This window comes from Rhagoletis zephyria, unplaced genomic scaffold (assembly GCF_001687245.7).
Source record: "Rhagoletis zephyria isolate East Lansing unplaced genomic scaffold, Rhagoletis_zephyria_1.1 Rzeph_scaffold_00884, whole genome shotgun sequence".
Classification (NCBI taxonomy): domain Eukaryota; kingdom Metazoa; phylum Arthropoda; class Insecta; order Diptera; family Tephritidae; genus Rhagoletis; species Rhagoletis zephyria.
This window is the reverse complement of record NW_016157968.1, coordinates 124,146-148,851: the sequence shown is the minus strand read 5'-3', so window position 1 is coordinate 148,851 and position 24,706 is coordinate 124,146. Positions and strand designations below refer to the sequence as shown.

The 24,706-nt window shown below is 37.0% G+C and overlaps 1 protein-coding gene across 1 annotated transcript in view; it reads right to left on the bottom strand.

Moving 5' to 3' along the window:
• Positions 1–1,044: 1,044 nt before the first annotated feature.
• Positions 1,045–24,706, bottom strand: part of LOC108361925 (uncharacterized) — a 55,868-nt gene continuing 32,206 nt past the window's right edge. Inside the window, exons 4-9 of the mRNA XM_017614702.1 lie at positions 24,316–24,524; positions 10,401–10,599; positions 10,216–10,341; positions 8,018–8,168; positions 1,393–1,499; positions 1,045–1,340 (exon numbers count right to left, since the gene is read on the bottom strand). Coding sequence (XP_017470191.1) covers positions 1,045–1,340; positions 1,393–1,499; positions 8,018–8,168; positions 10,216–10,341; positions 10,401–10,599; positions 24,316–24,524 — 1,088 coding nt within the window. The remainder of the gene's footprint in view (positions 1,341–1,392; positions 1,500–8,017; positions 8,169–10,215; positions 10,342–10,400; positions 10,600–24,315; positions 24,525–24,706) is intronic.

The following is a 24,706-nucleotide window of genomic DNA, read 5'->3' as shown; positions in this document are numbered from 1 at the left end:
GATGGCATGGTGGAACTGTTCAACTGAACCCTGGAAGAGCATTTGCGGAAGGTCATAGAGAAGAATCAGAAAGATTGGGATGTCCACATACCCTTGTTCCTGATGCAATTCCGGTCAGCAGTTATGAGACCACGGGTAAAAATCCTGCTAAAGTAATCTTCGGCAGTGAACTCCGTTTGCCTAGTGACCTGAAGTTTGGAGTAAGTGGTGATGCAAGAAGAATTGGGACAGAGACGTCCAACATTCAGGAAGAGGAGCTGAGAGAGATACATGCCCTTGTGAGACAGCGTACTCAAATTATGAGTGACAAGATGAAGGCCAAGTATGGTAAGGCGATGAGCTCCGAGGGTTTCCAAGATGGAGACTTAGTGTTGCGTATCCACAACGGAAGAGAGGTTTGTCCCCAAAACTACAATACAACTGGGAAGGTCCGTATAAAGTCGTCCAACGGCTGAATGACGTAGTGTATCGAATCCAGACCGTTGGGAGCCCAAGAAACAAGATGAAGCTGGTCCACTTGGAAAGGCTAGCAGCGTTTGGAACAGCAAGCAGGTGGAGAGCAGTTTGGAGAATATTGCGGCAACGCGAAGCGAACAACAAGAAAATGCCAGAATGTTCGAGGAATGATGTAGAAAATCGACAGCGAGGGCGGTGGTGGAGGGAGCTTCGAGATGTAGAAGTTAAACAGTAGGGGGGCTAGGGGAGACGACTGTTCGATATTGGCGTATGGGAATGGAATTGATACCCTGTGCTCAAAAGAAAACGGTTACCTCTCCGGACTAACTCGCTTTTTCACTGCAAGGAGCCTAACCCCCTCACCTACGAAATCCTTAGCAACCATTTCACCACCTGGACGAAGATGCCAGGCTAAAGCTGGGTATTCACGTCGACGGCATACCGATTCCCACAGTTGAGTACCGTTGAGTTATCATTACCGTTAGCTGAGCGTGACGACAACGATTGAGGCCTCATCCGCCTCTAGCCAAGGCAAAATAGCCGCTATAAGAACAATACAAGTTCTATAAATGCTATGATTAAGTTTATTTATTCGACAACAAAGCAATAATAATTCTTAAACATTAATGGCGCATCTTCATCTGAGATGAAGTTACGTTCTGGTTTCTTAGAAGCCATTGGATTCAGAGTCGGTGGTAAAACTACATTCAGACGACGGCTGGACTCCTGCATCAAACGCGAAATGTCCATTGGCGCCTCGTACTCTGTATACGAAGTAACCACAATGGGGCATTTTATATTGGTAGCGATGCGAATTGTTTCTGGCCACGTATCTTCCATTTGAAATCCATTATAACGGTATAAGCCGGCATTGAAAAAGCAAACTATGAGATTTTTTAAGCTTAAGTTTATGTAAGTTTATATAAATTTTCTTACTTAAGTCGGGAGAAAGATATCCAGGTAGGTAAAAGTAATCATGGTACAGCTGACTTTGAAAACGGTAGCTCACGGTATGCTGCAATTTTCGACAGGATCTGCAACACCTAATATATAAAAATACGGATATATTAAAGGCTACATAGAAATACTTTATATATGAGTCGTTCATTTTGAAAGTGGCATACGTTATTTCTGAATCTTCTGCTGAAATGGTTGATTATCTCTAATTAGATGCACCTGTAAATCGTTCTATCGTCATAGACCAATGAAAAAACTCTTTTACCTTTGGCTGAGGAAGTTCTAAAGCCAAACGGCATGGAATGTCTTATGCCACATTCAAACTAAACGGCTCATATATCCATGCTAATTATGACTAATATTTGCGATTTATTTTGAAACGAATTTCCGTCATCCCCTTTCAAGTTATCACTATCAGATGCCGTGCAATAAAGCCATAGGAAATAATACCATATGGCTGTATTTCACTTTACATTGAGAAATAAAGCCATATTTTTGCGTTTTGCACTTTGATAAGATTTTGTGTGTTTACCTAGTGCACAGCTGGTGCGCATATGTATATAAAGTAACTCGGAAATTCTCTAGTTGAAGGTACAACTTGCAAAAAAATAACGTCCAAAACTGTCAGGAGGGGTACCAATCGGCGCATTTTTATCACTATATTAACAATTCGGAGTTGGGGGTTAATATTGTTAACCATGTAGAAGTTAATACAAAAAAAAAAAACAATTTTTGAAAAAGTGCTCTTTTCTATGAGTAATTGCATGCTCAAAAATGCAATAAATCACCAATATTCTCTTTTGAAACACTAGTAAAATATATTATTTGAGAACACTTTTTCAAAAGGTACATAAATTTTGCAACAAAAGATTGTTTATTTTGTTATTTAAAAACAAGTAAACAATGTTCCCGAACTGAAACGAGTAAATGCAAAATGGCGTGAAGTGCTGCCACTTTATTTATATTTCGTAATAATTCAGTTTTCTTATATGGCGTCCACAATGTTGAGTATTTTTCGGTTTTGTCATTAGCAATCTTATACAAACTTTAATTTTATATATCTTACAGATTTAAAAGAAAATCTTAAAGATATATGTATACATATCGTCGTTTAAAGTACAAAACCGCGTATCGTCATTCTGCAAAACCGCGTAACTGACATTGGCTGCCAAAAAATGGATTTGCTCACACAAGCTCTTGGCTTAATCCTTATCCATTCGTCCTGAAATATACTATCCAGAATTGCGATTGCTTTATAAAAGAGAGAACCAATTTGAAATATGAGTGTTTCTACGCTCTAGAAAATAGTTTCTACAACTTCACATACGCGGTTTTGCACTTTAAACGACGATATGTATGCATTTATATTAATTTGTATAGATCAGAGCTGGGTAATTTTTGATTACGATCACATTTCAATTATGATCGTGGAATTGTAATCCTTAACTTATATATGATTACGATTACTTTAATTTTAATCATAAATGTTACCATTATGGTTATAATAATTGTAATCTTTAAAAATATGGGACTATGATTACTGTAAGCAAAGCGAATGGGTCTGGTGGTAAACAAGGACAAGACGAAGTATCTCCTGTCAGCAAACAAACAGTCAGCAATTCGCGCCTTGGCACCCACGTCACTGTTGACAGTTACAATTTCGAGAAAGTTAGAGAATTTCGTTTACTTGGGAACCAGCATTAACACCGATAATAATGTCAGCATTGAAATCCAACGCAGAATCACTCTTGCCAACAAGTGCTACTTTGGACTGAGTAGGCAATTCAGGAGTAAAGTCCTCTCTCGACGTACGAAAACCACGCTCTATAAGTCACTCATCATGCCCGTGCTGGTATATGGCGCCGAAGCATGGAGAATGACAACATCCGATGAGGCGGCTCTTGGAGTGTTTGAGAGAAAGATTTTGCGGAAGATTTACGGGCGATGGCGAGTACCGCAGACGATGGAATGATGAGCTGTATGAGCTTTACACGACATGGACATAGTGCAGCGCTGGCTTGGCCATGTCGTTGGAATGCACACCGACGCTCCAGCTCTGAAAGTATTCAACTCGGAACCCGCTGGTGGTAGCAGAGGAAGAGGGAGGCCCCCACTGCGATGGAAAAATAGGTGGAGAAGGACTTGGCTTCACTTGGGGCTTCCAATTAGCGTCAGTTGGCACAGGCGAGAATCGACTGGCGTGCTTTGCTGAACTCGGCCAAAATCGCTTAGGCGGTTACCGCGCCAAAAAGAAGAAGAAGAACGCTAAAAATGTTATGATACAAATTAACGTAATCGTAATCAAGACAATGTTGATTGCGACTTTGATATTTCTGTAGAGGTTTTGTAGTTAAGTAAATGAGCTGAACTTTCACCGAAAGATATGTAAAATTGATTTAAACTTGAAATAATACAGTTACACCGCGGCCGCTGTGGTATAGTGGTTTGCATTGTGCGTTACCATTTCGCAGGGGCTGCATTCAAGCCACGGTTCAACCCAACATCAAACAAGTAAGAAAGTCTAAGTTCGGGCGGAGCCGAACATTAAATACCCGGCGCAGGTACCGCTACATGGTAAGCCGGTGTGTATCAGTTTTGAGTAAATTAGCGTCCTTAAATTTCGAAATATTGAAGTTTCAAGCATTTCTGAAATTTGCCGTTATATGAAAAGTGGTCGTAATTTGAATCCGATTCCAATAATTTTCAACGTTTTGCTTCTATGTGGCAAGCACAATAATCATACCGAGTTTGGTACAAATTGGTAGAACGGTTACCGAGATATATATATGTGATCATAAGTGGGCGGTGCTACGCCCATTTTCCAAAATTTTGTCATAAACGTATTTCTTGGCAAAGAATTGTTGCAAGCATAAATTTGAGTAAATTAGCTTTAATATTTGTTGATTTATCGAAGAATTCGTATTTCTCCAAATTACCGTTATATGGGAGGTAGGCGTGGTTATTGTCCGATTTTAAAAATTTTCGGGCATTTCGTTTGCTGTAGCAAGACTAACAACTGTGCCAAGTTTGGAAGAAATTGGTGCAGCTGTTACCAAGATATACACATGTAACCATAAGTGGGCGTGGCTACGCCCATTTTCCAAAAATGTACAATATTCTTATTTTTCGTCTAAAGGTTATTGTAAATATCAATTTTGAGTGAATAATCTTCAGTAGTTACTAAAATATCGCAGTTTTCGTATTTCGGAAAATTACCGTAATATGGGAGGTAGGCGTGGTTATTGTCCGATTTTGCCCATTTTCAATACCATCCGTCCTACGCCAAAAAGAAGTGCACATACCAAGTTTCGTTAAGATACCTCAATTTTTACTCGAGGTATCGTGTGCACAGACAGACGGACGGACGGACGGACGGACAGACAGTCACCGCTTAATCGATTTCTCTTTTCATTCTGATAATTTACGTATACATTTGTCTATATCTATCTCGATTCGTTTTGCCTGTTACAAACAGCCGTTATATGAACAAAGTTGTAATACCCTTGTGCACAAGTGCGCTCGGGTATAAAATAAAAAAACAAAAAACGTATTTTTCTAATAGCGGTCGCTTCTCGGCAGGCAATGGCAAACCTCCGAATGTATTTCTGTCATGAAAAACAGCTTCTCCTAAAAATGCAATCGCCTTTCGGGTCGGCGTAAAACTGTAGGTCCCTTCCCTTTGTGTGACAACATCACGAGTCTGTGTAGAATGTTATAACAATTTCAAACAAATAGGCGAATGCATAATTTAAATCCATTTTAGTGTATAAAAATCAGTATTTGCCCTAAGCGAAACTAATTTATTTATTACTGTAATCGTAATCATGAACTGCATGATTGCGATTCCTTTAATTGTAATCCTAAAAATTTAACGATTACGACTACTGTAATCCTAATTTTCATGATTACAATCAATGATTGTAATCTTGAAATTTTTAGGATTACGATTACTATAATCGTTATCATAAAAAGTAGGATTACGACTACAGTAGTCGTAATCGTTAAATTTTAAGGATTACAATTAAAGTATTCCCAATCAAGCATGTTATAATTACAATTACAGCAATCATAATGCTGACAATTTTCGGGATTACAATAACAATAAACGTAATCCTGGTATAGATATATGTATGTACGTATATATATGAAATTTTCTTTGAAATCGGTAAGATGCATATTAACTTGAGGTATGTATGAAATTATACATATATCGTCTTTAACGTATTGTAACGTAGCTTTGCCTACGCCACAATAACATATTCAACATCACCCTAGCATACGTCTTACAACTGCACATAGGTACCAATATATGAACATACATACGTACATACTGGTAGGCGTACACACAAACTAACATACCAACGAGACTAAAAGCACCCCTATGTACATACATACAGGCGTACATACGCATACGCGAAGCTGGCATGGTAAGCACATGCAGATTTCACAAACAGCAACTCGGATACTCATGCGCACCAACGGATGGAAGAAGTTCACTGCGCGAAAGCCATAACACAAAATAAGCCCATTCACTTCTCAAACGGTTCATACAAAACCAGAGCTAAAGCTGCCAGCATGAACTCAACCAGCATCAGTGGTCCGTAGGTAAGCACGGAGCGCAGCCTGGGCTTCGCGCCTATTTGGGGCGCTCTTGGCTTTCCTCCTCGGAGGAAGACTGATTGGTAGAGGGGGGCTGCAAGGGGGGGAATACCCCTCAGGCAACACCCCAAAACCATTATGGGCTAAACCCATTTTTGGTTACGGTCTCAAGCAGACAGGGGGCGAGATCCGTTTGGGCTTGCCCAATTCCAAATACCCCTGCCTGCTTGCGATACCGTGCGGCCAGCGGGCGCTGGAGGGGAAAGAACCACCTCCCTACAGCGCCTAGCGACCGCGAATACATACGGGGGGACTGGGCAACCTTTCGATGCCCTGGGGGACCGTACTAATCATCAGTTGTCCGTTGGTATCAACAAATCTGGACCGCCAGCACCGCTACCGCCCTGAGGCCGACATTTCACCGAGGACCGCCCGCTATTCACTGCCATCCAGGGCCGCCGCTATAATCATTNGGCCCGTACCGCCGCTCTAATCACCGGGGGCCGCTACTATTACTGCCGCCCTAAGGCCGACAATTCTATCGAGGACCGCCCGCTATTCACTGCCATCGAGGGCTGCCGCTATAATCATCGTCAACGTTAGGGCCCGTACCGCCGCTCTAATCACCGGGGGCCGCTACGATTACTGCCGCCCTAAGGCCGACAATTCTATCGAGGACCGCGAACGCTAGCCATCGCCACCCAGGGCCGCTGTCACCATTGCCACCATCAGGGCCCGCTGCTACTGTCTTCATTACTGGGGCCGCCGCCATTATCGTCGCCCCAGGCCGCCACTACTGTACGGTAATCGCCACTACCATCATCGCCCAGTACCGCTGTCAATCGGGGCTGCATACAACACCACTGCGGGAGGTCGCTGCCGCCCTCATCATTATATGGGCCACTGCCAACGTCACCGCTGAGGCCGCCACCACCACTGCAAGGGAACTGCAGGCTGCCGTCGCCGTCACAACCACCGCGACTGCTCTCATCGCCACGCTCTTCGCTACGACTGACACGTACCACTGCTAATCTCGCTGTCACTAGTAACACTCCCGTCACCGTACAATTACCCGCCGGATAATCTCCGACACCGACTGCCGACTCTCGCTCTTTACCTTCCGCTCTCCCCTACACGACAAGTTGCCGGCCTTCTAGATAGCCGCGTGTGTGTGTGGGTGTGTTCGACTTAATACACAAATCATTGTGTTTTATTTGGTGGGGGTTAGTGGGACCTTCGCTGAACTCTGGAGCGGCTGAGCATACCTCAGCCTTCGACAAAACCCACCTCATAGTATAAAACCGCGTATCTTCGTTCTGGAAAACCGCGTAACTGACATTTTTTTTGCCAAAAATTGGATTTGCTCACCGAAGCTCTTGACTCAAGCCTTATCCATTCGTGCAGAAATATACTAGCCAGAAATACGAATGCTTTATAAAAGAGAGAACGATTTTGAAATATGAGTTTTTACTCTCTACAAAATAATTTATGCAACCTCACATACGCGGTTTTGCGTTATCTTGATACGCGGTTTTGCATTATGTTGATACGCGGCTTTGTACTTGAAACGATGATATATAGATATATAAATATATCTTACTGATTAAAAAGAAAACCTCATATATGTACATATGTACATATATCATCAAAAACAAGAAGAATGAACAAAGCAACAATTTTATACAACAGCCGCGCGGCGCGTCAGGACGGGTGTCGCGGAGCGCGAGCACGTCACGGGGTGGCGAGTACATGCGGACCGTCGCTAAAGAGACAATATTTTCTTTTCGCATTGAAATAAGAACGTATGGTTTTATTTCTCATATGTCAAATTTTTGCTTATGGCTTTATTTCACTTTCCCCATGGAAATAAAGCCATATGGCCTTATTTCTCCATGTCGTTATTTCCTATGGCTTTATTGCACGGCATACACTGTAGGGGGCGCAATGCCGAAACCGGTTTGTCTCTAAACCATCCTGCCGGAAAAACCAACAAATTAATATTTACTTTGTTTTCATCAGTTGCGCAAACGGAACGTTGCCCTGATTTAGCTCAGGCCCTACGAAAACTACGTTGAGCTTTTTGGTGGTTGGATTTATATGTAGGAAAAAAATTTCCCACTTATGTATGGCGTCAACTTCGAATTCAATTTCAGCACCTGTTTTAGAAAAAAACGTATGGAAATAAAATCAACTCCCGAAATACATTATTAGCAGGGAACGGATTTTATGGAAATTGCCTTTTTTTCTGCTAAAGAGATAGAGTATATTCGATTAAGAATGTCCACGATTTAGCTTTCCCTGATTCCATATATACACATTTGATGTTGCCTTTGTTTGCCTTTTTTAAAATATTTGCCTTTTTTAAGATATTTGCCTTTTTTTGCCTTTTCTACCTTTAAAAAAGATTATAGATTACAATTTTTAAATAAAAATACACATGCCCATGCGGCTTATAGAAGCGCAGGGCACTCTTGCCAAATTCGTGTTGAAAAAATTCAAAGCCGTTTTCTCAGCTAACGTAGGCTTGAAGACAATAAGGGTGTGGATAAAATTGTAAAGAGCGAGGAAAACGCCCTTATTCCTGATAACATGAACGTTTTAAACGTTCCATATTTAAATTGGGCTCCACTTGTATCAACTTACGTCGAGCGCACATTTAGTACATTCAAGGCTTTTCTTCGCGAAAATCGAATGAAAATGCTGCCAGAAAACTTCAAAATGCATCTTGTGGTTCAATGTTACTACAACTATACAGATTAAAGTTTTTTGAGTTAGAAACTCGAAAGGATAAAATAGTCAAAGATTCAAAGTACAAATTTTTCATATAATGAAACTAGTTCATAGTTTTTCCCTTTTTACTTGTAATATAAACATTTCTAAAAAAATATATTTTTTGATTGTTCTTCGTATTTTCTGTATTTTTTTAGTGCCTTATTTTGCTTTTTTTGTAATATCTTTTTTTTGCCTTTTCCTGCCTTTTTCGCTATTTTATTTTGCCTTTTTTTGCCTTTTTTACAATACCTAGTGCCTTTTCCTGCCTTTTTCGCTATTTTTTTTTTGCCTTTCCAGCCTATTTCGTTACTTTATTTTGCCTTTTTTATAGGTTTTTAGGTCCTAAAAATCCGTTCCCTGATTATTAGTCATAAAGGGCATTCGAAGGGTTAAAATATTCTAGACAAACTTTTTGCAGGGGTGACAAAGCTCGTCAAATAAGTTATCTAAATTGCAGTTAATAATAGGAACGGTTTTCTAAAGTAGGGTTGTTGCGAATGTGGAATTTTAGACATAGTATTTTTAAGAAATAATTTAGGTAAGGACATCAGGTCAATTAAAAATTGGAAAAGGTAGTAGTTTTTAATAATGTTTATTTTATTTATTACTTTAATTTAAATACTGGAGCAATATATTTAATATAAATAAATGTTACTGCCTTTTTCGATTCCAGCGTGTTTCTAAAGTATATTTATACTTTTTTTAATTGTGGTACACGAATAAATCTTTTTTGAAAATAGCATCGTGGCTGTGGTGTAGTGGTTAGCAGTGCGCGCTACCATAGACGCTGGGCACTTTCTAAATTTTAGACTTACAAATCCGTCCATGTTATTTCACATTCAATTGGGAAATAACACAAATTTTCGTTATTGCCATTTGTGTTATTTCAACTGCCTATCTTACGACAATCAAATTTCACAGGAGACCCAAAAACTGCATCGTAATTTTTTTTGCTTAAAAAATACATTAGTGATGGGTTTAAAGCATCTGTTTGGATACTAATTACTCGTATACGTACCCGTACTAATTATTAGTATTTAGAGATTCTTAATAAGGTGGTTAAATACTCAAGTATAAAACCTAGGTATTTAAGGGGTGCTAGTACTAAAGTAAATAGAATTAAAGTATTTAGAAGATGGTAAATTCTAAATGCTTAAGTAGATTTCTAAATACTTAACAGTTCAAGGAAACTATAATTGGACATTTTTCCTTTTTTATTTTAGCGATTGACACTATACATATATAATGAAATGCTCCGTAATTTTTAAGGACTTCCAGACTTTCTCCAGTTTTTACGGGCCTCTTTTTGATTTACTTTTGGGGTTGTTTTTGGAACTTTGGGGTTTTTCAAGACTTCTGAGGGTTATTGGTGTTATATTTTTCGGGATCTTTCAGGTTTTTAATGGAGTTTTCGGGACTTTTCATACCCACCTATCAGATGTACCGTCATTTCTTCCGCTTTCTTTAAATGGCCGCATAATTTTAAAGCATACCAAGCGGTAAGGGGACACGTTGAAATCTGACTGAGGGCGGCAAACTCGCAAGGATCGAGCACAGCTGCTACAAAAATATCGTATTAATAAAATTACAACAACAAAAAACTTAAATTTTCATACCGCAATCCAATTTGCTTAAAATCTGTTTTGTGTTGCAGCATGCGCTGGGTATGTCACGAAGTATTTTCGTAGGCATTGTTGGTTCGATTTGTCCAAATCGCGCCTGTATTAGTTCAAACTCTTTGAATAGCTGGTAGGATTGGCACCACTGGTTATGGGTTTTGGTTAAATGTTCCGGTTTGTCGCTACAATACGCTGCCTTGTAAATAAGCATAGGTATGTATGTATTTGTATATTAGAACGTACCACCCTACAAGCAAAAAAACAAAGATCGCGGTACACCTCTGAGTCTAACTTGGGGTTACGATTTTACGAAGACAATACATTCACACTTTTTACTAATACATTCACACTTCTCTCATTGTCTTCGATTATTCCAAGACAGTAAATTAGACGATTCGGTTACGTTTTGATTAATTTGTGGAAAAGAGGCAATACATAATCACAAAAAATCGCAGAATTATGAAAAATTGGTTTTTATTTGGATATTTCAGTAAATAATATGAAATTCACGGCAAACTACACTAACGGCGGTTGCTGAATAGTGTATTATCTTTATAATTGTCTGGATGCCTACTTTAAACCCATGATAAAAATATAGGAAGGTAGAACCATGGTACAATAAAAACAGGTAGAAGCCAAATTGACATCAAACCTACAAAAGTCAAAGTTTTCGGGAGAGTAAAAATAAAAATGAGCGTGTGTAAGGAAAAATAAAAAATTACATTTCGCTGGTTGACGTTTTTGAGTAAATTTGAAGTTTTGTTTCTATTTATTTATTTTTCTTTAGTTAAAATTTGTTAATTTGTATGTTGTTTTATGTTTTTAATTTATGAGTTGCAGTGTTGTTGGAGGGACTTTCCGGCATAAGGGTCATAGGAACAGCACTTGGCATCAAACGTGCCTTTCCTGTACCTCCCGGTGCATTTATGAAATCTGCTGCTTTAAAATGTTTAACGCACAGCAAGGCATTTCGCTGCAGCTCTGGCCCACAGCTGCTTTCGCAACGCTCTTTACGCGAAGGACATTGAGGCACGTTAAATGGTATCTGCTTCATATTTAACACCACATAAAAAACAACGCTTCGGTGTTGCATTTTTAACACATACATTAAGTATAAACTGCACAACACTACAAAAATTCAAATGTTAATTAAAATTTGTTATTAACGAACATTCAAAAAAAAAAAAAACAACGATATGACATTCAAAGCGTAACGAAATATAGGAAATAAATGAAAAACAAGTTGAAGTTTAAAGGTTTGGTTCTCATGAGAGCAACGTCATTTTGGCTTCTACCTGTATTTATGTGCCTTGGGTAGAACCGCTGGGAAACACTTTTAGCATTTTTGACGTTGTCAAGCATATTAATTTTAAAATTTACTCACAACACACACACTTTCTAATTTCCAATCTCAAACAACAAAAATTTTGAACAATTTCATTTTTTCATTTTCAGTTTTATATGATTTTAAGTTTGCCAGCATCTTCACAAAAAAATCATGACCGACGAATTGAGAGAACGGTTCTACCTCATGGTACAATAATTACAGGTATTGTCTTCCCAGAGAGCAAAATTGGGCGAAAACAAAGAGCAAAGCCAAATAAAATTAAAAGATTAAACATTGAACTACGTCAAAATGAAAATAAGGGAGCACGAATTTCGATGTGAAGCAAAACTCTCTGGGAAGACAATGCCTGTAATTATTGTACCATGACCTGTAATTATAGTACCAAGGTTCTATTTTACTTTGTTTTTATTATGCTTCAAACCACGATACAAAAAAGAAGATAATTTCAATCATGGTACAATAAAAACAGGTAGAAGCCAAATTGACATCAAACCTACAAAAGTCAAAGTTTTCGGGAGAGTAAAAATAAAAATGAGCGTGTGTAAGGAAAAATAAAAAATTACATTTCGCTGGTTGACGTTTTTGAGTAAATTTGAAGTTTTGTTTCTATTTATTTATTTTTCTTTAGTTAAAATTTGTTAATTTGTATGTTGTTTTATGTTTTTAATTTATGAGTTGCAGTGTTGTTGGAGGGACTTTCCGGCATAAGGGTCATAGGAACAGCACTTGGCATCAAACGTGCCTTTCCTGTACCTCCCGGTGCATTTATGAAATCTGCTGCTTTAAAATGTTTAACGCACAGCAAGGCATTTCGCTGCAGCTCTGGCCCACAGCTGCTTTCGCAACGCTCTTTACGCGAAGGACATTGAGGCACGTTAAATGGTATCTGCTTCATATTTAACACCACATAAAAAACGGTGTTGCATTTTTAACACATACATTAAGTATAAACTGCACAACACTACAAAAATTCAAATGTTAATTAAAATTTGTTATTAACGAACATTCAAAAAAAAAAAACAACGATATGACATTCAAAGCGTAACGAAATATAGGAAATAAATGAAAAACAAGTTGAAGTTTAAAGGTTTGGTTCTCATGAGAGCAACGTCATTTTGGCTTCTACCTGTATTTATGTGCCTTGATTTCAATAAACAACTTTTGACGGATAATAAAATTTCTTTAAGTTTCAAAAATTGTGAGTATTATCAACGGCCTTGCCATTTTGATACTATTAAAATAATACATCGGAGTATTTTCTTTCCCATATTTGGGGAAACTTTCCAATATGGCCGTTGGTTAAAGGGGCGGTGGGCGGAAGGGGAGGGGGTCCCTAGGGAGCCATTAGAAAAATTACCAAAAATCACAATTTTCACTTGCGTTTTCCCTTGTTTTAAGCAAATGAAAGCACTGACATGTATCAGAACGCAGAAACACTTGGAATTGTACTAAAATTTATAATTTAGTTATTAAAGTTTATATTAGCGATAATAAAAACAATATTTCAAGAATATGTAACAAAATAACAAATGTTGAACTGGCAAAACACCGAATGAAGAAGAGGTGGGTGGTTAACCCAACGACCCACACCCACAGTATTTTCGCGAAGAAGTTTCTGCGTAGGCCGCATTTAGGGAATATAACCCTCACAAAGTAGAATTCTCCTTTCTGTGTCGCAGAACACCTTTTGCAGAGAACACCTTTCTGCGTAGGCGGGCTAAGGCCGCACTTAGGGATTATAACCCTCACTAAGTAGAATTCTCTTTTTTGTGTTCCCGCAGAAAAGGACCGGGCTTCAAAAAAATTACATGCTTAGGTCTTTTCTATTCCCGCAGATAAGGACCGGGCTTTAAAAAAATTACATGCTTAGGTCTTTTCTGTTTGGTTGGTTGGGTGCTTTTTCGTTTTCTTTTAAGCTCTTCTTCAACAAAGTGTGATTGATTTTGACATTGCTCTCATAAGAAACAGGCTATAATGTCAAATTGAAATGAACTGTTAACCCATTTGAAAATGTGCTTTTTTTCAAATTTGAATAAAAAAAAAATACACACAAATTTTTCAAGCAAAGCAAACTTTCTTAATAAACGTGAAATTGTTAAGAGATAAACCGCCGAGAAGTGCAAGTAAGTACATTTAAGTTTGGTAATAAGTAAATACGTTCGACTTTGCTTAAATATTTAATGTAAGGGAACCAAGATGAAACGATGCAATAAAAGTCAGGTCACGAAAATAGTGCGATGTTTTAAACCACCTAGTTGCGAATTAAGACGGCAGCGATGGGAAGAAAGCTTTGGTGTTGTACTACGTGATTCATCTCGCGTTTCTGAACACCACTTCAAGGAAAGTGATGTGCAAATCAAACACTTTCCAACGAGCTCGTTCATACCCATGCCCAGTCGCCAATGCCATACGGAAAAATTGATACAAGTGAGAATTTAGTACACGATCAGGATACATTCTTTTTTGATGCCCAAACTCAAACAGACGACTCTTTAGAATGCACGTTGCGAACAGAAATATTTCGGCTTACCGAAATAATTAAACCATGCAAGCAAGTATGGAAGAGCTTAAATTAAAACCGCTCGAAGCAAGGTCTTTAATGGAAAACTAGTTCACATGAAAAGAATTTAATTTCAAAATTGTTTGAGTTAAGCTCACATATAAAATTGGTAAAAAATGTAAAATGATACTTTTATAAGTGTCGAATAATGCTTAGGATAAAAAATTGAAATATAAAAATAAACGCGCAAAAGCATAAAACTACGACAATTAAAAACAAGAAAATTGATAAAACGATTTTATAAACAATTTGTTTTATTTTATTGACAAAATATATGTGGTGTAAGTAATGTAAGTAAAACAAAACTATAATCGAAATAAAAGCCTAGGACATCAGTGCTGATAAGATACATGCATCACTAAGGTTTAATTCGTTTGTTTATACTTTTTGACATTATAGTGCCTTATAAAAGGGCCGCACTGAGTTGTCAATCACACCTTGTTTAATACACCTTGATTGTAATCAAGGCATATTCAACAAGGTAGAAGTGACAATTCAGTCGAGCTCTCTCATAGCTGACTGTAATGTCAAAAAATGTAAACCCTTTGTTATGCATTTACCATATTTGATAAAACTCAACGAACGGTAGCTATAGTCAAAATAAGGTCGACTCCTAAAGTTAAAAGCAGCTTTTTGACATAACTTTCAATGGAATATCTGTCAAAAAAGCGGCTTTTAACTTTAGAGTCGACTTTATTTTGACTATAACTGCGGGCTAATATCTTTGAAATGAAAATTTTTGTAGATATGGAAATTTTTAAAATCTCATTAGAATCAGCTTCATTTTAAGTATTGCATTTTCGTTTTAATGTAAATGTGGAAATACATACTTACACAAAATTACACACTAAGTGAAACACACTCATTTATAAACCCATTTTGGCAATTTTCTTGCTGTTAATAGCATTTTTTTTTTTATTCAAATACTTAATTTTAAAGTATATTAGACATTTAAAAAACTTAACTCCAATAATTCAGCTATTAAATTTTTGCAATTCGAAATTTCCTTTGCATTAAATTTATTAAAAGTTAATATCAGTTTCTTTATGTCAACAAGGAATTCTGGTTTAGGTTTTATTTGACCACCATTTCAAATTTGGTCTATCCATGTATATGAGTGGAAGATTTTCTCTTCATATTCGGTATAATAATTCCTGCACCTGGGAACAAACGCGTCCGCTTAGAAATACCCGCCTGCGATGGGCAACAAATAAAGTCACTGGCACTAAAATGGTCTTCGCGCACACGTGAAGAGTGTCGTAATGAAGTATTGATACTTCGGAGTTTTAAAATAACGCACAAGTTTGTTGTCCTGGCTCTTGTTAAACACAACATACCGCCTAGTTCCGTTTCATTTTATTATGTATTTAAAATCAGGCGCACAGCTCACAATTGAAAATTTATATTAAAAAAATTGAAATTTTTAATAGCATAGGGTTAAGAATTGACATTTTAGTCGCAGTTCAAAAGAGAGAAATGTCGAAATCACTTCTACCTTGTTATGCCTTGATTGTAATCGTTATTGCACGTTAGTCGTTGGCGCGGAAATTTTGTAAAGCGTTTTTAATTAATACATAATTTGCAGTAATACTAAACAATATTCTTAAAAAAATGTTTATATGAGAGACTGGTAAAATAATAGTGATAATGAGTATTTATGTTTCTGTTTCAGCCTTTTTCAAGCGAAAAAAGCAGCAAAACGCAAGTGAACATTGTGATTTTTGGCCATTTTTGTAATGGGTCCCTAGGGACCTCCTCTTCGCCCACCGTCCCCTTAACCAATGACCATATTGGAAATCCCACAATTTTGGTGCCTCTTTTATTAAAAATATATGTATAAAATGTAAACTGTTAAAGGAGACTTTATCGTAATTGTTCTTTTTATTTTATAATGAAAACCATTAGCGCATTATGTTGTTATGTTGTTATTTTTTCATTTTCTTCTTACAATATATAACATTTTCAAGTCCATCATATTCCACATCTTTGAGTTGACTAATAAAATGTTCTGCTTCATGCTCTTCTGCGAGCTACTTAAAGCGCTGCACAGTGGCCAATTTTTGGAAAACCAAGGCCAAAAGTAAAAAAAAAATTGGTGCATTCGTATGCATAACCATCTTATATTGTTAGGAGGGCTCTACTGCGTATCGTTATGAGACAACAAGTCGATTCTCTTAAGGCATTTAGTGTTACAGGAGATCGAAGTGACTGTTGCTAGCAATTCGTAAATAAGAGTTTTCGTCGTTTTTAAAATCATGGTATTATCTTTAAAAAAGTAACAGTTTTCAAGTATCCGCTCATGGACATTGTAATCTAGAGTATGTAAAACCTGTTTTTTCATTGTCACGCCATATAAAAACTGTGGTAAGACATAGATATTCACGGATTGATTTTTTTGTTTACTCATTNTGTAATCTAGAGTATGTAAAACCTGTTTTTTCATTGTCACGCCATATAAAGACTGTGGTAAGACATAGATATTCACGGATTGATTTTTTTGTTTACTCATTATGATGGATTAGGAAAATAGTTACGAGAGTGGTCGAGATGGGCGGTCTAATTTTCTTTTTCATATATATTGAAGTTTTTCCCATCCACCTTGGTTACAACCACCTGCCACAAGCCGCCACTGTAGTTTGGACATCAGTTTTTATACGCGATTCTTAATTTTTTTATGTTTAAAAGATTTAAACTATGTAAAAAATTATTTCTGTCAAGATTTTGATGTTTTAAAGATTGGATGTTTTTAGAATTTAAATAATGTCAGAAAGTACTACTATATTTGAGTGCTTATCTATAGGCCTGTCATTATTGAATGGGCACCCCTGCCAATTGGGCAACTTCCTAAGAAGCCCAAGAGTCAGGGAATAAGGATATTAAAAAATATCGGCTGCATGTATCCTCGGACCCCGTCATTTCAAGTTTACGTTTAAACCCACCAAAACAAAATCATAAACTGTCGTCAGATGCCATTAAATTATTATCAACTGTTGTAAATGCGGATGCGGAATTGCCATCAGAAAATATAGATATGAGCTTGGATACTTCAGATGACAGCGAGTCTGATGGGGTATAAAATTGTTATCTTAAAAATATATTCCTGTGCCAACAAATATGTATGTCTTGTTTATTGATTCATTCAAAATCTCGCAGTTCCCGTGTAAATTTGAACATGAAGATTTTTAGAAACAAACATTAAGACCTCGTTAGTGTTTGTCCGAGCTTCTCTTCCGGTTTGTGGCGTGCGCCTTGATGTTGGCACACAAATGGGAGGGACCAACAGTTTTACGCCGAATCCGGATTTTATTTTTATGAGAAGCTGTTCTTCGTGGCTGAATACACTCGGGGGTTTTCCATTGCCTGCCAAAGGGCGACTTTATTACAAAAAACTTGTTTGTTTCTTATTTTTAGATGTTGGTCGGACACTGGGTTTGAACCCAGGCCACAAGGTTTGATTACAATTGTACCACGCTTCGACTTTTGGCCAGCTTTTTCGAAAAATTGGCCACTGTGCGCTGGCCCACTGCAGGTTTGCTTTGCACGCCTTGCTTACTTTAATTTGCTTTGATTTACTTCAAAAACTCGTTTGGCCAAATGGCGGCTGGAACGCTGTCAAAGCAACCAGCTGTGTAGTTAAAAAGTCAAGGTATGTTTCCTTACACTAAGAATAATTTTGCCATCAAATTCCAGAAAATTAAAAAAAAAGAAATACAAAACAATCTTTTCAGATTTATTTTTAAATTAATGTGAATTAATTTTTGCATTTCAAAGGAATGATAACAATTATACAAACATATATAACTATATGTACATTTATTAGAAACAAAAAACTCAAACAAAATCGATTTTTCAAGAGACGACTTACCAGCAGTTTGACATCATAAATATCGCTAGCTTTGTGTGAAAAGTTGATAAGTCTGCATTTTATGAAGCCTTCAATTTTTTTTTTTTAATTTTATAAGTTCAAAAGAGGCCCCGAATATGCAATAAGGCCAAAATAATACGAAATTTTGTAACAGAGACCGAATCCTTCCGATTTGTATGGAGTTTTGCTTTGCTTTAAAAACGCAAAATGTTGTATTCAAAGTTCCTGTAAAATTTGTAAAATTGGGCTTAGCAACTTTACACTTTAAGCCAGCGTCATGTTAAATATAAATATGGAAACATTTGAATTACTAATATTATACATATATTTTTTTAAATTACATAAGACAATTTTTGTACATAAAAGTCTGCAGCAGTTTGTTTGAATTGATTTAGAACGGGAACATATCTTTTTGTCAAAAGCCTACGAAACGCTTTCAAATAAAACATTTGCCTATTTGAAACTTTGAGACGCTTAAAGCAAGTGAAGCAAAGCTGCCATTGGCCACCTTTCATACGTTTTAGTATATTCCAAATAACTTTTGACAGTTTTCAAAGCTAAGCAAGCAAAGCAAGCCTGCATTGGGCCAGCGCCTTTATAAGCGTTGAGGCTTGCTTTGCGTGCCTTGCTGACTTTAGTTTGCTTTGATTTAGTTTGAAAACTTGTTTGGCCGAATGGCAGTTTGAAACGCTGTCAAAGTAACCAGCTGTCTGGTTGAAAAGTCAATGTCTGTTCCCTTAACATTAATTATTATTTTCCTAAAAAACTCTAGAAAATTTATATAAAACTATCAGATTTATTTTTAAATTAATGCGAAACAATGTTTGTATTTAAAAGAAATGGTAATAATTATACATACATATGTATATCTACATTTACTAAAAAAAACTATAACTTAAAAAAGCGATTTACTTGAAGAGAAGAGCTATAAGAAGTTTTTTCCTCTCGTGTAAAATTTGGTACAGTGAGCTTTGCAATTTTTTACTATAATATAACGATATGTTAAATTTCATTTCGAATTGCTTTTTTTTCAAATTAAGTTAGCAAATTTTTGTTTGAATTTATGTATTTTGAACAGGAACATGCCTCTTTGTCAAAAGCCTGCAAAGCGCTTTGAAATAAAACATTTGTCTATTTAGAACTTTGAGGCGCTTAAAGCAAGTAAAGAAAAGCTGCCATTTGGCCAGCCTTTATACGCTTTAGTATATTCTAAATAATTTTTGACACTTCTCGCAGCGAAGCAAGCAGAGCAAGCCTGCATTGGGCCAGTACCTTAAGAAAATTAGAAATCAAATAAAAACTAAAGGGTGAGCAGTTTACCTCGAGTTCTTCGTCTGCGGATATTTCAATCTAATTTAATGGTTTGAAAATATTTTCACTAAGCAGGCCCTCACCAAATTTCAAGATTACTTCACTTAAAGACTCAACATTTGTTTCCGTGCTCAAAATAGTTTCGTTTCACCCTAACAAAGTTCATGCATACATTTAGAATCTTTATGACAACAACAATAATTTGTTTATGTGGTTAAAAATTTACCTAGAAGGTATGATCGAAATCTGTACTTGAATTCGAGAGGTGGTGGACGGTCATGCAGCCCTCCTTTCACCCGTATTGCACTGAAGAAGTTTTCAAGACAGTCTTGATTTAACTTGCTGGTAATAATATAAGACACACCTCAATATTGACTAAGGTAGTTATACAAAAGGGGAAGCGCGTTGTTTACTTGCAAAATTCCCCGTTGAAACATAAGTAACACCCGATTTACATGATTCAAGTACTTGAAAGCAATTCTTGCTCATTCTCTTTTGTGTTTTCTATTTGCTTTTACACGTTTCAATTCTGTTGAATTCAAGTTTTTGGTTCTTTAAATGGGAAGCAACGAAAATGCCAAAAGCAAAGCAAGAAAGTTGAAACGACTTGACGGTACAGACGCATGTGTACTCGTCCCTTTTCTTCTCACCCCCTCTCTTCTACATGCGAGCAGAATTGAATTCAATACTTGAACTGTGTAAAAGCAGTCTAGTTTCCCACTTAAACGGAACGGAAGTAAGTTTTTAACCGACTTCCAAAAAAGGAGGAGGTTATCAGTTCGTCGGAATCCTTTTTATAAGCTTTTATTTAACTTGGTCATCCCGCGCAAATCGTGGAAATTTCCAATTGATTTTAAACTAACTTCCCGACAAGTTAGAAACTTGAAATTTTCAGCATAGTTCCAATCACGATGACAATGCACTTTAAAATATAAATGATGGTCCCTATATGGTCCAGGGGCCTTGATTCAAAGTCGGTCAAAAATTAGTAAAATTTATGGCTAACAGAGCGTAATTTGCCAAAGAACGTAAAACCAGAGCAAAGCTATTTATGGCAAATTCTAGATATCAACCTAGTCTAGATATGAACCTCGTTGTAGGCATCATATCAAGGAGATACAATTAGAAGACTCGAGAAGTTTCCCCGCCAGAAGAACTTTAATATTGCGCCTNAGCACACTTAAATTCCAGTCGTCGGGCATGCGTTCATCTGACCATATTCTGCACAAGAGTTGATGCATGCACCTTATCAACTCCTCGCCGCCGTACTTGAATAGCTCAGCTGGCAGGCTGTCAGCTCCAGCGGCTTTGTTGTTTTTCAGCCGCGTTATTGCTATACGTACCTCGTCATAGTCAGGCGGTGGAACGTCGACTCCGTCATCATCGACTGCGGGCTCGGGTTCTTCTTCTCCACAACTTTCTGTGCTGCTGCCATTTAGTAGGGCGGAAAAGTGTTCCCTCCATAATTTAAGTACGCTCTGGACATCAGTTACCAATTATGCATTACGCTGAATTCGCCGACAAGCTTCTTTAGAAACGAAGTAAATTAGTACAAATTGTTAGTAATTTTCATTAGAGTTTGAATAGCTCCTTTCACTAAATGGCTTTTAGTAACTTTAACGAGACCTTAACTTATTTTATTTTATTCATTTTAGTGCAATTTTGACAAAATTTTCTTGCTAAAAAATCTTTTGTTTCACTACTTTATTTTATTCCTTTGATTAAACATGTTAAGTAAAAGCTTATTTAAAAAAAAAAATGTTTTTTTTTACATTACTTTATTTTTATGTATGTTATCGCATAACTTTGGACCGCGTCAACCGATTTCGATAATTTGGCATCGGAAAGGTAGTGTCTCAGAGGTGGTCCCATACTAATCTGCTTAAGATCCGATCAGTGGATCCTGAGATATATATATCCATATTTTTTTTATATGAGAATAGAAGTCGCTTTTTTTTGCTAAAAATTACTTGTTTACAAAACGGTTCATTTTCTCGAGTACTGCATTTTGCTGGGTAATTGATAGCCCGTATGCTTTGTTCAGCTCACGAGTGTTGTTGTTGTTGTTGTTGTAGCGGCACTACTAAGCCCCGCCTGTTTCGGGTCAACTTTTAATCATTATCGTCAAGCTCAACTAACGGTAGGCCCAGGAAACGAGCTGTTTCGATGGGGTCGGACCAAAGGGAGAGAGGTGTTAGTTGAGTCGGATTGAGCTGGCATGTGAAGAGGTGGTTGGTGTCGTGGGGGGAGTCTCCACATGCCGGGCACTCATTTGGGATGTTTGGGTCGAGTCTGGACAGGTAGCTGTTTAGGCGGCTACAATATCCAGACCGTAACTGAGCCAGGGTAACGCGGGTCTCTCTAGGTAGTTGAAGCTCCGTCTCTAGCCCACGAGTGTCTTTCGATGCGGTTCTTGAATTGAAAATATCAAACCAATCATTTATAGTTTGAAATAAATCGGCGCACTCTAGGAACCTTTCAACGTTTTAATATAAGCCTAGTTGGACGCAGCGCGTAAGTGCTGAAGCTGTAGCATGCGAAAAAAGTTTAGTGGCGTATTTAACTTTTTGCCGCGCTGTTAAATAAAATCTTAAATTTTAGAAACATGCATTCCACATACATATTTTTAAGGGTTTTTACGATATGTTATACTCTCATTTTCTTTTTTTAGAAAACGATGTTCATATTATCGTAAAAAGACATAATGTACATATGTATTACTCTTTATGCGCTGGTCTGCTACAAAATAACTCCAAGGCTAAGGGCTGGAATATAAGGTTTATTCCATTTTGCGTTCCTCACGCTCTGGGCACTTTTGGCGCCGATTTCTGACACTTGTGATAGAGTAACTTATTTTTACGCTCTAATCCCCGAAACAACCCGGAAAGCGTGTGGTATAAGAATCAAAAATTTTATACGCCCAAGTAAGATAGACATTTTATTTTATTATATTATATATTGTTTATAAAAGAATTATATTTTTATAAACCAAATGTTTTGAGTCATATGCTACACCGTAGAAATTTGAAAATTAATCGTAGCGCTTTCGACTGAAGTAATATTTTGATATCAAACAAAATGCCTTTGAAAGCTAATGTAATTGACTTTCACGGAAAAATATTGCAATTGAGCCACAATTATTCCTTGACATTAGAAAAAATTGGTCAACACATTTTTTGTATGTTTTTATAAGCTTTTATTTAACTTGGTCATCCCGCGCAAGTCGCGGAAATTTCCAATCGATTTTAAACTGACTTCCCGACAAGTTAGAGACTTGAAATTTTCAGCATAGTTCCAATCACGATGACAATGCAATTTAAAATGTACATGAATTCTCCATATGGTCCAGGGATCTTGATTCAAAGGCGGTCAAAAAATAGTAAGATTTATGGCTAACAGAGCGTAATTTGCCAAAGAACGTAAAACCACTATATAATTGTTAAAGCTGCCGGCGCGCCGCGGCGATAGTGTAGCAGAGCTATTCCTAGTCTAGATATGAACTTCGTTGTAGGCATCATATCAAGGAGATACAATTAAAAGACTCCAGATGTCGCCCCGCCATTAGAAGTTAAATATTGCTTAATATTAATAGTTAATATTGTTAAATATTAAAAAAGCTTGTCGGCGAATTCAGCGTACATACATAATTGGTTAGGTATGTTGTATATGTATGTATGCAGATATTTAAATAATTCAACTTGCAATGAAAGAGAACAGAATACTTGGCAAGCAAAATGTTGTTTGCTTACGTTTTGTATAAGCATACATATGTACATATAGCAGCAGTTAATTTTATTTAAAGAAATGGCGTGTCGTCCATTTCCGCTGTAGCATGGCATATATTTAGGCGCAATATTTAACTTCTTCTGGCGGGGCGACATCTGGAGTCTTCTAATTGTATCTCCTTGATATGATGCCTACAACGAGGTTCATATCTAGACTAGGAATAGCTTTGCTACACTACCGCCGCGGCGCGCCGGCAGCTTTAACAATTTTATAGTGGTTTTACGTTCTTTGGCAAATTACGCTCTGTTAGCCATAAATCTTACTATTTTTTGACCGCCTTTGAATCAAGACCCCTGGACCATATGGGGAATTCATTTATATTTTAAATTGCATTGTCATCGTGATTGGAACTATGCTGAAAATTTCAAGTCTCTAACTTGTCGGGAAGTCAGTTTAAAATCGATTGGAAATTTCCGCGATTTGCGCGGGATGACCAAGTTAAATAACAGCTTATAAAAAGCGTTTATACAAGAACCGCTCTAATAAAAAAAAAACTTGCAATACCTGCAAAGAAAAACCGTTTTTCGCTCTCCTGTAAAATTTGAGTGCCGTAAGATAGGCGGCTTTGCAATTGGTCGATGGACGTTTTTGCAAAAACATCAAGGATGTAATATATGTATGTTTATACATACATATACATAATAAACTTTATATCAAATTTTTATACGATTCCTGCATTGTTAAAATGATAAGTACTAGTATAAACAAGGATTATTGCGTTTACAAAGTAAAATATAAAAATGTGAATATCTCGAAAAAAGGATCAACATTTTGATCTCGATGGATTTTAAACCTACAAATGATGTAGAAAAAGGCTGTGAAAGCCGATTTTAGGCACACTTTGATAAAACTTAAGTCTGGTTCAAGACGACCGTGTTCGATATATCATACTTTAAGGTCCTACGTTCGACCACAAAAACAATCTTTTCGAAATTGCCTTGCAAAAATACTTTAGACTCAGGGGTGTAAGGCGAATTTATGCATATCTATATATTTATTTTTTTTAAGCCACTAAGTTCTTAGTTATGTCAATTATAAATACCTGGCCGCAGTGTTCGCAGTCCACAAGTTTCTTAAAATCATACTCCCTGCAAGATGTATTGCAACAAATTCGTGGAAATAGTATTACTTCTTGTTCGGTGGCAGATAATGGACGATTCATAATTGATTCTATTGTGCGTATTGTAACAATGCGATAGGAACGGAATTGTTCAGCTGTGAATTCGCCGCATTTACGGAAAATATGTCCGTCTTCAAAAAAAAAACTTCCAATTAAAAAATATAGTGAGTATAGTACGTAAATGGGTGTAGGTGTGTAAATGGCTTAATACTTTTTTTAAATTAATAGCTTGTGTTGATAAATAGAGATAGGCTGACTTCCAAAACGTCAATTGCTTTGCATACGTACAAAGTATAACGTTCAATAACGCCGA